General features: G+C 45.5%; 1 protein-coding gene and 1 long non-coding RNA gene across 2 annotated transcripts; one reads left to right on the top strand and one right to left on the bottom strand.

The window, feature by feature from the left end:
• Nucleotides 1-372: 372 nt before the first annotated feature.
• On the bottom strand, nt 373-2,224 carry LOC133144656 (uncharacterized). The gene is made up of 3 exons (XR_009710748.1): nt 2,112-2,224; nt 1,922-2,041; nt 373-1,859 (listed from the first exon to the last, which is right to left on the bottom strand). It is a non-coding gene; the product is annotated as an uncharacterized LOC133144656 (long non-coding RNA).
• A 3,371-nt stretch (nt 2,225-5,595) lies between these two features.
• Nucleotides 5,596-16,045, top strand: LOC133144571 (lamin-A-like; the record flags this gene model as incomplete). The annotated part of the gene is made up of 5 exons (XM_061267381.1): nt 5,596-5,849; nt 15,142-15,251; nt 15,563-15,618; nt 15,679-15,804; nt 15,881-16,045. Coding segments are annotated over 5 exons (711 nt in total), but the record flags the coding sequence as incomplete, so codon positions are not given.
• Between the last annotated feature and the right edge of the window lie 1,020 nt (nt 16,046-17,065).

Below are 17,065 nucleotides of genomic sequence, written 5' to 3'. Positions count from 1 at the left end.
AGAAAAAGAAAAGAAACCATTGTTTTTAGAGAAAGTAGTCAACCAAAATTGTATATGTATTGACATGCCAAGATCTGGGAAAAAGCTGGAAAAAAACAAAAATATAATGTCTTTAAATTTGAGAGGCGACGATGATCTGACTGAAATTGATGCAATTAAAATCCCCAGAGGAGTTCCTGATTAATAAGAATTAATTGACCAAATTGAAGCAGGATGGGAGTCCTCCATTTGCTGCTGGTGGACGATGAACAAGAACGTTGACAGGATAAATTACATCCATTGCAACATGCAGAAATTGGGCAAACGGACACAAGCGGGACTTGAGGCAGTGCACGAACAGCTAGCCATGCCTTCCCTAATGTCAATCCAGAACCGCAATGCTCTTGTTATGTTGTTGTCTGGGAAAGGAAGGGTCTGCGCAATGTTCAGGGAACAATGCTGCACCTTCATCCAGAATGACACCGCCCCTGATGGGAGCCTGACGAAGATGATTGCAAACTTGCAATCCCTCAACACGAGGATGAAAGAGCACAACAAGTGGATGACTGCTTTTGGGAAGTATAAAGCCCTTGTGTCCTCAATTACTGCTATACTCACCTTGTGTGGATGTTGTTGTATTCCATGTCTCCGTGCTCTGTTTAATCGTCTTATCAATACAGCAATCTCGCCCATGGACGACGAGATGGCCCGGGTATGCCTAATGTCTGAACGCCAGCATGTTGATGATAACGATGATGATGATGCATTTTTTGCACTTGAGTTCACAGACTTTTCCCCAGATCTGTGTGTTTCCGAATGATAATATCGCAGCATTTATCTTTTTTTGGTGTAAACTTATTTGTGCCATACTTGTGATCCGACAACCGAAAATCGAGAGAAGTGGTTGTTTTTGGTGATGTAAATATTGAGCAAATATGTGATAAACAGGAGGGAAATGTTGGAATAATTTAAGTAAAGCCTTGTCATTTATTAGTTTATGGCTTTACTTTCATCTAGGTTTTTCTCTTTAGTGACAGGGATTCCTTTTGATCCCTGTGGATTTTATCCTTCCTGTCCTTATGTTACCTGTGTGTTTTTGTTTCTGTAAGAGGCCTTCACTAACAATGAGCAGAGCTTATTTGCATAGGCGAAATGTTCTTATTTGGTTGAAAGAAACTTCATTCCTTTTAGTTAACTGTAGGTTTGGTTCATAGATGGTTACAAGTTATCCCATATTTACTCAATGTTTGTTAAAGTGTTTAGGACAAGTCACTCATTCTTATTGCGTGTTAATTTACTAAGTAGATAAAGTCTAGCCAAGGTTTAGTTGCATTGTTCCACAGGAGTTATCTGATCTCGCTCGGGGACGACTCGGCCAACAACTGGAGGAGAACAGATGGGCAAACTCTGCGGGGGTCACGGGCCGACAATGAAGTGCTAATTCACACCACACTACATTCTTTTGCTAATCAGCGTTGCTACAGACACAATCTCCCCTCCCTTTAGTGTAGCAACGCCTCTGTAACCAGGGAAACCAAAACATTAAATAGAGGAGCACGTGGAGGGAGAACTCAGAATTGATGGAGATTGTAACCGAGTTTCCTCTCTCTATCGTTCTCCTCGCGAGTAAACCTGTTCTGGTTCTTTTCTCCTCTTCCTTCCAGCGTGTGGTTAAATGTCTGATGGTATTTAGACCTAACATTATACAATATTTTTATAATGTGACCATGTCAAAAGTCAAAGTCTGCTTTATTGTCAATCCCTTCATATGTCAAGACACACAAGAAACCGAAATTCCATTTCCTCTATCCCACGGTGGAAGTGGAATTTCCATCATCATCTTCCAAACGTGCGCCAGTGGCTTTGCTCATCCTTATTTCCTGGAAGAAAAACGGACGTCAAAAGAGAAATATTGCTTCTTGTCAATTGAAAGATGTGTCACCTCTCCGTTGGCGTTGATCAAGGTAAAGTGGACCTGGCCTACGGGTCCCCAGTTGGACTGTGTCTCCCAGACTAGATCAGAGGGAGGATTGTGGTTTCGGCCAGCGTCAGCCGCCCAGATCTGATGCATGTAAAGGTCATTGAAATATTGAGCACCTTGTATCCGAGATCTTCCAGATAAGATTGATTACCGTGACACTCTCGTGGGCCTTCAGGATGAATTCTGCGGCAAACTTGAATACGATGGGAGCAGAAGATCCAATCTGGAGCTTCACCTGCCAGTTCCCCAAATTCTGATCCTAATAGTTGAAATTGATCTCAACAGGTTAGTCGTTACTGGAAAATGTGCAAATTTCGTAAGATGTTCCCCTGTGACACATCCACTGACCTCATCAACTGTATTGCGGAGTCTGACATATTTGCCGTACGAGTCCACCTCATCCAGAGTGACCTGCTGCTCATCCACAGTGACCTGATGCTCATCCACAGTGACCTGCTGGGCGATTTTAGGACGAGGCACATTGCATCCGCCCGAGCTCAAACCCTCGCTGTCCTTCGGACGTTTCCTCTTTTTGCTGGCCGACATGGTTTGGCGTACCCTGGGGACAAACGTGGAGACATTAATTGCTATGAGAGGAGAGGAAACGTTGTGGTATGTTCTAAAGCTGTAAAAAGACCTCTCCTCCTTGTTCTGGGTCCGCTCCCTCTCTGTAGACAGAGCCTCCTCCAGATCTTTCACTTTTTGGCCGGCTTCCAACTCCACCATGCGAGACTCGTGCTGGCTTTGGACCATGCGCAAGTCCTACGTGAGACGTGAGAATGACTCAGCTTTATTTTCATTAATTAAATAAGCGATAGTGATGGTAATTACCGACCGCGGAATGCAGCTTCTTTTCAAACTCCAGCTCATCTTTAAGGATTTGAATGTGATGCGACTTCCTGAGCAAAAACAGTATTAAACCCTCGACGCAGTCAAATGCGCTATTTATATTGATGTGCGACTATGGGATGGTTAACTGAAAGTCCAATTGAGCTGCAATTAGTCACGAGGAGGATTTTCCTTGGGGTGTGGCCCCAGCAGCAAAGCAATTATGTCAGCACTAATATCCACTATCCATTTTGTTGTTGGCATATTTTTGATAAAATGGCCGGGCGGGCCTCACCTTGCTTCCAGCTCGTCAAAATCAATCTTCAGCTTGGACAACTTCACCTGCAGACGTTCACGCTCTGTGGCCTCTGAGTCCAGAGCCGCACGGGCTTTCGCCAGATTGGATTCTTTCTTCGTGTCCCTGTGATGACAGATATACACATAAACTGAGAATATGGAAAATTTCGGGCAGTCGGAGAAATCAGCGTGAACAAACAAATACATACAGCCGAGTTAAAAAAACACCAGAACAATCAAGTCAAGTCAAGTTTATTTGTATAGCCCTAAATCACAAGCAGTCTCAAAGGGCTTCACATAGACAGAAATTGACAATTATTCTCAAAGCATCCCCTGATCTTAAGCTCCCAAAAGGGCAAGGAAAAACTTAAAAACCCCTACCAGGGGAAAATGAGAAACCTTGAGAAGGGACCACAGATGGAAGGATCCCCCTTTCAGGATCACCAGGTTGAAATGGATGCAGAGAGGGCACAAATGATACAACATGAAAATCAATTAAATAAAAAGTGGATGTCCATGTCATAGCAGAGGGCTGCCGAAGGAGCCCTCAATTGTCCTGGCAGTGTCTTCGAGGAGGTTGAGCTGCAGTTCCCCCATCCTGAATTGGCCCACGAGAATCCAGATAGCCGCTGTCAGCATGGGTGCCACCTAACCACCTCCCCGGCCGGGGAGGGGGGAGGGAGGGGGTGGAGAGGGAGAGAAAACAAACTCCAGCCGAATCGGCCACTACAGGTTAGTTAAAGGCCATGTCATAGAAATGTGTCTTTAAACGTGTCTTAAATGTTTCTACTGAGGTAGCAGTCCTAATATCCATTGGTAGGGCATTCCAAAGCTCTGGAGCCCGAATAGAAAATGCTCTAGAGCCTGCAGACATTTTCTTGGCCCTCGGTGTCGCTAAAAGGGTAGCGTTTTGCGAACGAAGGTTACGAGACGGAACATAAGAAACAACTAGGTCGACGAGATATGAAGGCGCTAAGCCATGCAGCGATTTATAGGTTAGTAGAAGAACCTTGAAGTCACATCTTAAATGGACCGGGAGCCAATGTAAGTTGGCTAGTATTATCACCATGACAATTGCGAACACACAGAAAGAAAATAAATAACTGGAACATCACTCAAACACCGGTGATCCCCTCGTGAGTCCCACATATGGGATGGTTAACTGAAAGTCCAATTGAGCTGCAATTAGTCACGAGGAGGATTTTCCTTGGGGTGTGGCCCCAGCAGCAAAGCAATTGTGTCAGCACTAATATCCACTATCCATTTTGTTGTTGGCATATTTTTGATAAAATGGCCGGGCGGGCCTCACCTTGCTTCCAGCTCGTCAAAATCAATCTTCAGCTTGGACAACTTCACCTGCAGACGTTCACGCTCTGTGGCCTCTGAGTCCAGAGCCGCACGGGCTTTCGCCAGATCGGATTCTTTCTTCGTGCAGGGCTCGAAACTAACGATTGCCCGATTGCCCGGGGCAAGTAGCGATGGCAGACGGGCAAGTAGAATTTTTTCCTCACTTGCCCGAGCTTGCCCTGCCATAATACCATGTTTTCAAGCTGTAAAAAGACGATTTTGTGCATAATTTCTCGCAACTTCTGCCGCTTCTGGTCCGACATTTTGTTTTCTAGGGAGCGGTTAGTTTCTCGTGTAAGTCTGCAATACATTGATAACGGCAAAGCGCTTCGTAATTAAATGCATGCTCTCTCACCCGTCCCTGGCTCTTCTGCGCCTGCGCACCAGCAGAGCTTGTTTCCGGTTGGCGGATACGAAGGCATATGAAGGCAAAACTTATAGTGTTGTCTTTTTTATTGCAAAAATGTGTCGGGCAAGTAAAAATCCACTCCAAAAAAATTCGGGCAAGTAAAATTTTGTTTCGGGCAAGTAAAATTTTCTCCAACTTGCCCGAGGGCAACTTGGGCAAAAAATAAGCTTCGAGCCCTGTGCTCCCTGCTCCCGGAAAGAGGAAGCAAGCAACAATGAACTGGATTTCAAAATAAAGTCGCGTCTAATGTCCGGGGTCAAACACGGCGATATAAATCGATGTTTACCTTTAGCATCGATGCCAATAAATCGTAGAGCATTATATGGATTAATCGATGTGTATCGATGTATCGTTACACCCCTACTCAACGACCGTCTGCAGCTGGAGGTGAGCAAGCTGAGGGAGGAAACTCCACACAGGTAGGGCCAGAGGTGGAATCGAACCAGCACCCACCTAACTGTGAGGCGGACGTGCTACCCAGTGCCCCACCGAGCCGCCCTTAGGATCCATCCGTTGCATAGTTTCTTTGAACCATTGCAAAGAGTGAGTTGTTTTTTTTCATGTGTATTTACAAAGGAACCTTTGTTTGACTTTGAAGAAACCTCTATGCAGTTTCTTTGATAAGTGCAATCAGGCATTGGTGTAATGCATGACACTGAGTCTTTCCTGGATCAGCAGAAGCAAGCTCGAGATGGCGACCCCAGAAAACATTCCTCAAGGTGCAAACAACGCCCTCTCCCAGGAGGTGGAAGATCTCCGCAAGCTCAACGACCTTCTGGGCATTTACGTCGACAACGCCCGTTCCCGGGAAGTGGGGAACGCCGGCTTGCGTTTGCGCATCACTGAATCCGAAACAGAGGTGTCCCGGCAGCTGACGGGCCTGAAGGCCGTTTTCGAGACGGAGCTGGCGGATGCCCGTGCGACTCTGGACTCTGAGGCCAAAGAGCGTGCACGTCTGGAGCTGGAGGTGAGCAAGCTGAGGGAGGAAATCAAGGAGCTGAAAGCAAGGTGAGGCCCGGCCATTTTATCAAAAATATGCCAACAACAAAATGGATGCTGGATATTAGTGCTGACATAATTGCTTTGCTGCTGGGGCCACATCCCAAGGAAAATCCTCCTCGTGACTAATTGCAGCTCAACATTGGACTTCCAGTTAACCATCCCATAGTCCAGGGGCGGGCAAACTTTTTGACTTGCGGGCCGAATTGGGTTCTAAATTTTGACCGGGGGGCCGAACCAGGAGCAGATGGATGTAGTGTTTGTGTGTAAAGGTCATATAAATGACATGTAAAGGTCATTGCATAAAAGCTTTTTACTTTTAGCATGGATTTTTTGAAAACAAATGCATTTATTAACAGCATTAAAAAAATATTTCACCAAAAAACTACAATCAGTGATTCTTATTAAATACGACATTGTTATGATGTATAACATTTTCCATCACTTCAGCGCCTGCAGGTCAGATTTATGAAATATGTTTATCTAATGAGGCAACATCACATCCAACGGCAAACATTCTGACCAAATACATCATCTTGAAGAATCAGCGAAAGAATACATCTAAATAAAGAAATCAATAGTATTGTTGGTTTCCCTTTTTTGCCAGTGCATCATAGTCTGGGGTAAAATTTGTTGTGGTAATTCTTAGGATAGAGCCGAGGTGTCGGTCCGTTAACCTAGATCTGTGACCGGCTTTGTTGACGTTCATGTGGCTGAACGTCACGTCGCGTACGTCGAGCCAAATTGGCCACTCTCTTTTAAACACTTGGCACTGTGTCCACCTTGCTTTTTCTTGGGCGACTCATTTTAATAGAAGGATTCCAGGGGAAGGTTTGTGGGTGGCTTTAGCGTAAAACTGTATCTGAAAACTCAGCACGCGAATTACGAGAATATTGACGTCACAGCCTACACTCAAAATTCGGCACTGATAGATGAAATGACTACGTACTACTGATTACGCACATGTAGTTGTGAGTGTGCACCGAGCTTTCTGACGGCTCCCGGGAGTAAATGCGCGGGCGGGCGGGCGCTTTCCCATCTACTGGGGAAACATAGTAATTGTAGGGAAAATGACCCCCCCAAACATTTATAATACACTTTATTCAGGTTTGGCGGGCCGGATTAAACGGCCCCGTGGGCCGGATGTGGCCCGCGGGCCGTAGTTTGCCCATGTCTGCCATAGTCGCATATCAACATAAATAGCACATTTGACTGCGTCCATCCATTTTCCATATTCCCAGTTTATTACACGATTATCATCACTATCGCTTATTTTTAATTCATGAGAATAAAGCTGAGTCATTCTCACGTCTCACGTAGGAGTTGCGCAAGGTCAAACGCCGGCACGAGTCTCGCATGGTGGATTTTGAAAACGCCCCCCAGGAAGATTATGAAAGTAAACTGCCCGAAGCCTTGATGAAGATGCGAAGCCAGCATGAACTTCAAATTAAACTCTACCTTCAAAAAGAGGTAACCATTTATCATTTGGACCTTAGAATCTGTCTCAGCTGCAAAAGTTTAAAAAGTCTGTGTTGACACTAGCTTGCAGCCCGTGATGCAAAAGTGAAAGATCTGGAGGAGGCTCTGTCTCCAAAGAGAGACCTCCTCGGGGAGAAAGACCGAGAAATGGTCGACATGAGGGAGCGGTTGGAGCAGAAGCTGGATAAGTATCAGGAGCTAATGGATTTCAAGCTAGCGTTGGATCTGGAGATAAGTGCCTACAGGAGCTGGATGAGTATCAGGAGCTAATGGATGTCAAGCTAGCGCTGGATATGGAGATAATTGCCTACAGGTAGGTGCTTGACAGCGAGGAGGAGAGGTGTGTGTGGCTTACAAACATACCACAACTTTTCCTCTCATAGCAATTAATGTCTCCACGTTTGTCCGCACGGTACGCTCGACCACGTCGGCCAGCGGGAAGAGGAAGCGTCCCAACGACACGGACAGCGAGGCTTCGAGCTTCGCCGGAAGCGCTGTGACTCGTACTCCCATCACCCAGCAGGCCTCTGCTAGCGGGCAGGTCACCGTGGATGAGGTGGAGCAGGACGGCAAATATGTCCGACTCAGCAATAAAGGAGATGAGTCAGTGGATGTGTCACAGTGGAACATCGCACATCTTACAAAATTTACACATTTTCCAGTAACGACTAACCTGTTGAGATCAATTTCAGCTGCACGGCACACGAGGAGCTCCAGCAGACCCGGATCCGACTGGAGTCCCTTTCGCACCCTAACCCTAACTCTAACAGGACGCCACTCAGAAGGGGAAGGAGTTCAGGACCCCAACAGCCTGGAGATCACAAACTCCGCCAGTGGCGAGCAGTGCTTGCATCCCACTACAGAGTCCCGGCACCATTCGTCACGGATGTAGACGCGCATTCCACCTTCTCGCGATGTTCCCCCTCGTACAATGGCCCGGTCCGCCCGCTAGCCGCTCCAGATGTACAGCAGAGTCCGGAATGTTGACGGTCAACCAAGTCCCAGTGAACACGAGCACACAGCAGTTACGCACTGTCCGGTTCGTAGATCTCAGCAGGCGAATGTCAACCATGTTGTTGTCCAGCGATCGAATATTCGCCAGAAGAATGGAAGGCACGGCCGGGCGAGCCGAGTTGGCTTCAGCCTCCTCGCACACCGCTTCCGACGCTCCCCAACCGGGGGAGGAATAGCAGAAGATGCTTAGATTCACATTATGATCATTCTGGAAGGACAGTGTGGTTCACTCTTGTGATGGTGGTACCACAACTGAGCCCTGCGAGCTCCATCAGCTGGTCCACACTGAAGCCGTACTCACTGAAGAGCTCCTCATCAATGCGCTGGGCTTCCTCTTGTCTGCAGAAGAAATACAAGTACCGTTTTTTTTCCATGTATAATGCGCAAAATTTAACTAATTTATTGTCCTAAAATCTGGGGTGCGCATTATACATGGGTACAAATAAATATATATATATTTTTTAATCCGGATATGATCCGGAGGCCGCCATTACAGATACGCTTTCTTCTCTGGTGTTCACTTCAAACACGCTCCATACGAACACAATGCTGTTGTATCAGACACTTGCTCGATCACCTGCTCGTTTGCTGTCACAATGTACCCTACACAAATCCGAAACATTTCTTTGCGATCGAGTTTGCTAGCGCATGTGCAGTGATACTGACCGGCAGAATAACATCCGGTTGTTCCCAAAGATTATCTAGCTGTTGGTGAGTCTGGTGGTGCGGGAGCGCAGGCTCCTGTACCTCTTCCCAGAGGGCAGATGATCAAACAAAGAGTCATATCAATATAATTTCTAGTAGTAGTGTGGTCGATTAATAAGTGGAAAGGGATGTGCAGACTACATGAATTTGTTTTCTTCAAAGTATTGTGGAACAGGATGTCCAGACAGGGAGGACATCTCAAGGCCGACGGGGAACGCGAATAACAACTTGTCGTGGTCCAGACACCTGTGCTGAGCAGGGGAAAACCCAAACGAGGAGGAGCTGGCCATCAACCATCGACCAATCACCACACAATATTTTGCATGCTTGAATATTCATATTATGTTTCTTTAAAACTGGGCAACCCAGAAGAATGTGTTGTCTTTTGATGGTCACAGAAGGCACACAAGTTTTTTGTGTTAAGGACCCGAGACCCAGGCGCCTGTATTAGCTTGCTTTGTCAGGATTACACAATTGGTCAATTCGGCCTAATTGATCTACTGGTCTTCTCTTTGACCGAACGAACTCGCAAAATTGTTAGGTGCGACATTGTGTGGATTTGGACATAACAACTCTTGTGTTAAGTGTTGATCGCAATTTGGAGTCAGATCAATAACTAAAATCCGTAGCCTAACACATTGAAAGGATTCAATGGGGAAAAAAAAGGTTCAAATAGTTGCAAGTTGCATCCTTTTTCTTTGGGAGGCGGTTCCAAGCCTTCCAGTTCAGCCCTTTCGTGATTCCACGCCCCGCGCACCACTAGTACCACGGCCCCACGTCAGATTCGGATCCAAAGTATGCAACTCGCAAAGAAGATTTCAACCTTGCCTCCTGAATTACCGTTTTTTTCCGTGGATAGTGCGCCCCCATGTATAATACGGACCCTAAAAATGGCATGCTGATGCTGAAAAAAAGCCTGTACCCATGTATAATACGCACCCAATTTTTATGAATTTTTTTTTATGATTTTTTTTTTTTTTTTAAGTCCCAATGATCGTCACACACGCAGGGAGGCAATGGGTCCCATTTTTATAGTCTTTGGTATGGTCTTAACTAGGCTGGATGTAATCTTTTTTGTTGGCGTTGATTTCTCCGACTGCCCATAAACGCACCACCGCGCTCCGTGCGCGTACGGGAAAGAGGCGTGCGGACGTGAAAAAGGCGGCTCTGTATGGGAGAGACGTTGAAAAGGAATAAAAACAGCCTTGGAAACCAAAACTTGGTGATTTCAAGTTTCATTTCGAGGGACATTTGTCACGTCTCGTCCCCAGTTTTGCTATGTGTCTAGGTTGCCATAGTTTCTGTTCGCGTCGCCCCTCTCTTCCTGTGTCACCTCAATCGATGTAACGTGTTTTGTATTTAAGTCCTGTCTGCCCCTCGCTCACCGTCGGATCATTGCATGTGTTACTGTCATGATGTCTGTTTGCTTTCTGTTCCTGTCTTTGGTAATGTCACCCCCTGTCTTTTTGTTCCACGACTTTGTCGGTCAGTCCTGTTGTCGGTTTTGTTTTCTAAAAAAAAAAAAAAAAAAAAAAATCAAAAAAAAAAAATCAAAAATTTTTTGTACCCATGTATAATGCGCACCCCAGATTTTAGGACAATAAATTCGTTAAATTTTGCGCACTATACACGGAAAAAAACGGTAATATTCAGGAGACAAGGTTCAAATCAGGCAATATATGATCAATAACATTTTTGGAATTGTCCTTTTTTTTTTTTTTTTGCAGATTAAAAAGAATGGCAACATTTTTTATTTTTTCACAAGTGGATTTAAATGGCCGATGAGGGGCATTGAACTCCAACATGTCAAGTGCTGCAATGTTCCAACTGCAGACAGAATAATAGAAAATATGAACTGTTTTTGTCTTTCAGACATTAACCCGCTCAATTATTCTCCAAAGAATAACGTAAAGCTCGAAACTAGCATCAAATAAAGTTGATCAGAGCTTGTCGCGGGTGAGAGGCGCCGCCGTGTGGTCACATAAGCAAACTACATGTTAAGATAAAAATAAAGTACAGTGCCGCACTGCACTATAGTGCAATAAAATTAAGTAAAATAAAACAAATGTAACTTAAAATGTAAAACCTGAACACATGATAAAAGCTAACTAAACCCAAACGTTGAGTTTGAGTCTTAAGTTCGAACTGGTACGTCTTCTTGAAATGACCTTAATACCTTCGTTTTGACGTCTTGCAGTAGCCGCAATGTTACACAGTTGCTAAATTCGAAAAATAGGACAAAAATGAATTCAATGATCGCTTGGGTGTAGAAATGAAACATTGCCGAAGCAGGAGTAAAACAACTCTGATAGAAAGCAAGTAAAAGTGTCAAACAGCTTAAAGATATAAAGAAAAGCATTTGCAAAGAGTCTAAACCATATGTGTGTCAAACTCAAGGCCCGCGAGATCATTTTATATTATTGTTACTAATGGCCCGACGATACGAAGCGATGATAACACAATAAACTACAGATCCCATAATGCAGTGCTTTCGCTGCCTTGCTGAGCGTTTTTCCGCGGCAATCAGGACAAGTGCTTGTTGCTGCAAGTTATTGCGAAGCTAGCCCCTCATGATGCCGAAGAGAAAAGTTGATTCTGAAAACAAAGCCTTTAAAAAGGTTGAGTATATGTTTACTGACATTGCCGGTAAGCCCGTTTGTCTCATGTGTGGCGCTAATGTGGCTGTATTGAAAGATTTTAATCTAAGACGGCACTATGAAACAAAACATCTGGATAACCTGAAAGACCTGAATGCAGAGCAGAATGACAGAAGGTAGAAGAGTTAAAGAAAAGGTAAAGAAGAAGCTGATATTCCAGCAGACGTTTTTCACCCGTTCAAAATCACAAAGTGAAGCTCCTGTGAAAGCGAATTTTATCGTGGCAGAGGAGATCGCCAAAGCAGGTTGTTATTGCTGAAAAGCACAAATTGGTGGAGAAGAAAGATCTCAGCAACCTCGACGATAGGGGTGTAAATCGCGGGTTTTGTCACGATACGATATAATATCGATATAAAGAACTACGATACGATATTTGCCGATATCTTAAAGCCTGCTGCGATTCATTCACGATATATCGCGATTTAGTGCTCTACGATCGATGTATACATTTTTTTTAATAAAAACTATAGAACAATATCCTGATTTATAACAATTCATACGCAAAATCAACAAGGTACTGCAAACTCTTTATTTAGGAAATTACAAGAGTATTGTAGTATACAAATTGCTTACTTTAACACTGAACTTTGATGTCGTGTTTTTTCTTTAAATGTGCGGCGAGATTTGTGCTCCCTGAATATTTGATCACCGCATGGCAGGATTTACAAACTGCACGTGTCTTGTTCGTTGAGCCATCTTTTCTTTGGAATCCAAAGTGCTTCCAAACGAATGACTTGAAGCCTAAAGGGGAGCCAATTTCCTCGTCTTTTTGGACACTAGCCATAGCACCAGCCCAGGAGCCGCGTACTAGTTGTCGACTCCCCTTTCACGTGCAGCAACGCCGCGCACTGCTCAGCCAGGGCTCGAAACTAACGATTGCCCGATTGCCCGGGGCAAGTAGCGATGGCAGACGGGCAAGTAGAATTTTTTCCTCACTTGCCCGAACTTGCCCTGCCATAATACCATGTTTTCAAGCTGTAAAAAGACGATTTTGTGCATAATTTCTCGCAACTTCTGCCGCTTCTGGTCCGACATTTTGTTTTCTAGGGAGCGGTTAGTTTCTCGTGTAAGTCTGCAATACATTGATAACGGCAAAGCGCTTCGTAATTAAATGCATGCTCTCTCACCCGTCCCTGGCTCTTCTGCGCCTGCGCACCAGCAGAGCTTGTTTCCGGTTGGCGGATACGAAGGCATATGAAGGCAAAACTTATAGTGTTGTCTTTTTTATTGCAAAAATGTGTCGGGCAAGTAAAAATCCACTCCAAAAAAATTCGGGCAAGTAAAATTTTGTTTCGGGCAAGTAGAATTTTCTCCAACTTGCCCGAGGGCAACTTGGGCAAAAAATAAGCTTCGAGCCCTGTGCTCCCTGCTCCCGGAAAGAGGAAGCAAGCAACAATGAACTGGATTTCAAAATAAAGTCGCGTCTAATGTCCGAGGTCAAACACGGCGATATAAATCGATGTTTACCTTTAGCATCGATGCCAATAAATCGTAGAGCATTATATGGCTTAATCGATGTGTATCGATGTATCGTTACACCCCTACTCAACGACCGTCTGCAGCTGGAGGTGAGCAAGCTGAGGGAGGAAACTCCACACAGGTAGGGCCAGAGGTGGAATCGAACCAGCACCCACCTAACTGTGAGGCGGACGTGCTACCCAGTGCCCCACCGAGCCGCCCTTAGGATCCATCCGTTGCATAGTTTCTTTGAACCATTGCAAAGAGTGAGTTTTTTTTTTTTATGTGTATTTACAAAGGAACCTTTGTTTGACTTTGAAGAAACCTCTATGCAGTTTCTTTGATAAGTGCAATCAGGCATTGGTGTAATGCATGACACTGAGTCTTTCCTGGATCAGCAGAAGCAAGCTCGAGATGGCGACCCCAGAAAACATTCCTCAAGGTGCAAACAACGCCCTCTCCCAGGAGGTGGAAGATCTCCGCAAGCTCAACGACCTTCTGGGCATTTACGTCGACAACGCCCGTTCCCGGGAAGTGGGGAACGCCGGCTTGCTTTTGCGCATCACTGAATCCGAAACAGAGGTGTCCCGGCAGCTGACGGGCCTGAAGGCCGTTTTCGAGACGGAGCTGGCGGATGCCCGTGCGACTCTGGACTCTGAGGCCAAAGAGCGTGCACGTCTGGAGCTGGAGGTGAGCAAGCTGAGGGAGGAAATCAAGGAGCTGAAAGCAAGGTGAGGCCCGGCCATTTTATCAAAAATATGCCAACAACAAAATGGATGCTGGATATTAGTGCTGACATAATTGCTTTGCTGCTGGGGCCACACCCCAAGGAAAATCCTCCTCGTGACTAATTGCAGCTCAACATTGGACTTCCAGTTAACCATCCCATAGTCCAGGGGCGGGCAAACTTTTTGACTTGCGGGCCGAATTGGGTTCTAAATTTTGACCGGGGGGCCGAACCAGGAGCAGATGGATGTAGTGTTTGTGTGTAAAGGTCATATAAATGACATGTAAAGGTCATTGCATAAAAGCTTTTTACTTTTAGCATGGATTTTTTGAAAACAAATGCATTTATTAACAGCATTAAAAAAATATCTCACCAAAAAACTACTATCAGTGATTCTTATTAAATACGACATTGTTATGATGTATAACATTTTCCATCACTTCAGCGCCTGCAGGTCAGATTTATGAAATATGTTTATCTAATGAGGCAACATCACATCCAACGGCAAACATTCTGACCAAATACATCATCTTGAAGAATCAGTGAAAGAATACATCTAAATAAAGAAATCAATAGTATTGTTGGTTTCCCTTTTTTGCCAGTGCATCATAGTCTGGAGTAAAATTTGTTGTGGTAATTCTTAGGATAGAGCCGAGGTGTCGGTCCGTTAACCTAGATCTGTGACCGGCTTTGTTGACGTTCATGTGGCTGAACGTCACGTCGCGTACGTCGAGCCAAATTGGCCACTCTCTTTTAAACACTCGCCACTGTGTCCACCTTGCTTTTTCTTGGGCGACTCATTTTAATAGAAGGATTCCAGGGGAAGGTTTGTGGGTGGCTTTAGCGTAAAACTGTATCTGAAAACTCAGCACGCGAATTACGAGAATATTGACGTCACAGCCTACACTCAAAATTCGGCACTGATAGATGAAATGACTACGTACTACTGAGTACGCACATGTACTTGTGAGTGTGCACCGAGCTTTCTGACGGCTCCCGGGAGTAAATGCGCGGGCGGGCGGGCGCTTTCCCATCTACTGGGGAAACATAGTAATTGTAGGGAAAATGACCCCCCCAAACATTTATAATACACTTTATTCAGGTTTGGCGGGCCGGATTAAACGGCCCCGTGGGCCGGATGTGGCCCGCGGGCCGTAGTTTGCCCATGTCTGCCATAGTCGCATATCAACATAAATAGCACATTTGACTGCGTCCATCCATTTTCCATATTCCCAGTTTATGTGTATATCTGTCATCTCAGGAACACGAAGAAAGAATCCGATCTGGCAGCAGCGCTGCAGAGGCTCAAAGACTTGGAAGCCTTGCTGAACTCCAAGGACGCGTCTTTGACGACAGCGTTAGGAGAAAAGCGTCGCCTTGAGACAAATAACGGAAGCCTTGAAGCCTTGCTGAACTCCAAGGACGCGTCTTTGACGACAGCGTTAGGGGAAAAGCCTCGCCTTGAGACAGAAAACCGAAGCCTTGCTGAACTCCAAGGACGCGTCTTTGACGACAGCGTTAGGGGAAAAGCGTCACCTTGAGACAGAAAACCGAAGCCTTGCTGAACAATAAGGATGCGTCTTTGACGACAGCGTTAGGGGAAAAGCCTCGCCTTGAGACAGAAAACCGAAGCCTTGAAGCCTTGCTGAACTCCAAGGACGCGTCTTTGACGACAGCGTTAGGAGAAAAGTGTAGCCTTGAGACAGAAAACCGAGATCTGAAGACACAGGTTGCCAAGGTGAATCTAATCACGATTAAATTACCGTGATGATTGTGTTAAAGTTGTTGCCACGTTTAGCTCGACACCAGCTTGGAGGATGCCCAAAATCAGCTGCAGGATGAGATGCTCAGGAGCGTGGATGGAGAGAATCGCATTCAAACCCTTAAAAAGGAGCTGGAGTTTCAAAAGAACCTGCATTCCGAGGTCGGACACGATTATCATCACGATCGCTTATTTAATTCATGAGAATAGAGCTGAGTCATTCTCACGTCTCACATAGGAGTTGCGCAAGGTCAAACGCCGGCACGAGTCTCACATGGTGGAGTTTGAAAACGCCCCCCAGGAAGATTATGAAAGCAAACTGCCCGACGCCTTGATGAAGATGGGAAGCCGGCATGAACTTCAAATTAAACTCTACATTCAAAAAGAGGTAACCATTTATCATTTGGACCTTAGAATCTGTCTCATCTGCAAAAGTCTAAAAAGTCTGTGTTGACACTAGCTTGCAGCCCGTGATGCAAAAGTGAAAGATCTGGAGGAGGCTCTGTCTCCAAAGAGGGGACACCATGCGTAGCCTCCTCGGGGAGAAAGACCGAGAAATGGCCTACATGCAGGAGCGGATGAACCAGCAGCTGGATGAGTATCAGGAGCTAATGGAGTTGGAAAACGCCCTCCAGGGAGATTATGAAAGCAAACTGCCCGACGCCTTGATGACGATGCGAAGCCAGCATGAACTTCAAATTAAACTCTACCTTCAAAAAGAGATAACCATTTATCATTTGGACCTTAGAATCTGTCTCAGCTGCAAAAGTTTAAAAAGTCTGTTGACACTAGCTTGCAGCCCGTGATGCAAAAGTGAAAGATCTGGAGGAGGCTCTGTCCCCAAAGAGGGGACACCATGCGTAGCCTCCTCGGGGAGAAAGACCGAGAAATGGCCGACATGCGGGAGCGGATGCACCAGCAGCTGGATGAGTATCAGGACCTAATGGAGTTGGAAAACGCCCCCCCAGGAAGATTATGAAAGCAAACTGCCCGACGCCTTGATGAAGATGCGAAGCCAGCATGAACTTCAAATTAAACTCTACCTTCAAAAAGAGATAACCATTTATCATTTGGACCATAGAATCTGTCTCAGCTGCAAAAGTCTAAAAAGTCTGTGTTGACACTAGCTTGCAGCCCGTGATGCAAAAGTGAAAGATCTGGAGGAGGCTCTGTCTCCAAAGAGGGGACACCATGTGTAGCCTCCTCGGGGAGAAAGACCGAGAAATGGCCGACATGCGGGAGCGGATGCACCAGCAGCTGGATGAGTATCAGGAGCTCATGGAGTTAGAAAACGCCCCCCCAGGACGATTATGAAAGCAAACTGCCCGGCGCCTTGATGAAGATGCAAAGCCAGCATGAACTTCAAATTAAACTCTACATTCAAAAAGAGGTAACCATTTATCATTTGGACCTTAGAATCTGT

The sequence above is a fragment of the Syngnathus typhle genome, linkage group LG20, assembly GCF_033458585.1.
Source record: "Syngnathus typhle isolate RoL2023-S1 ecotype Sweden linkage group LG20, RoL_Styp_1.0, whole genome shotgun sequence".
Taxonomy (NCBI): domain Eukaryota; kingdom Metazoa; phylum Chordata; class Actinopteri; order Syngnathiformes; family Syngnathidae; genus Syngnathus; species Syngnathus typhle.
This window is presented reverse-complemented; position numbering and strand designations above follow the sequence as displayed.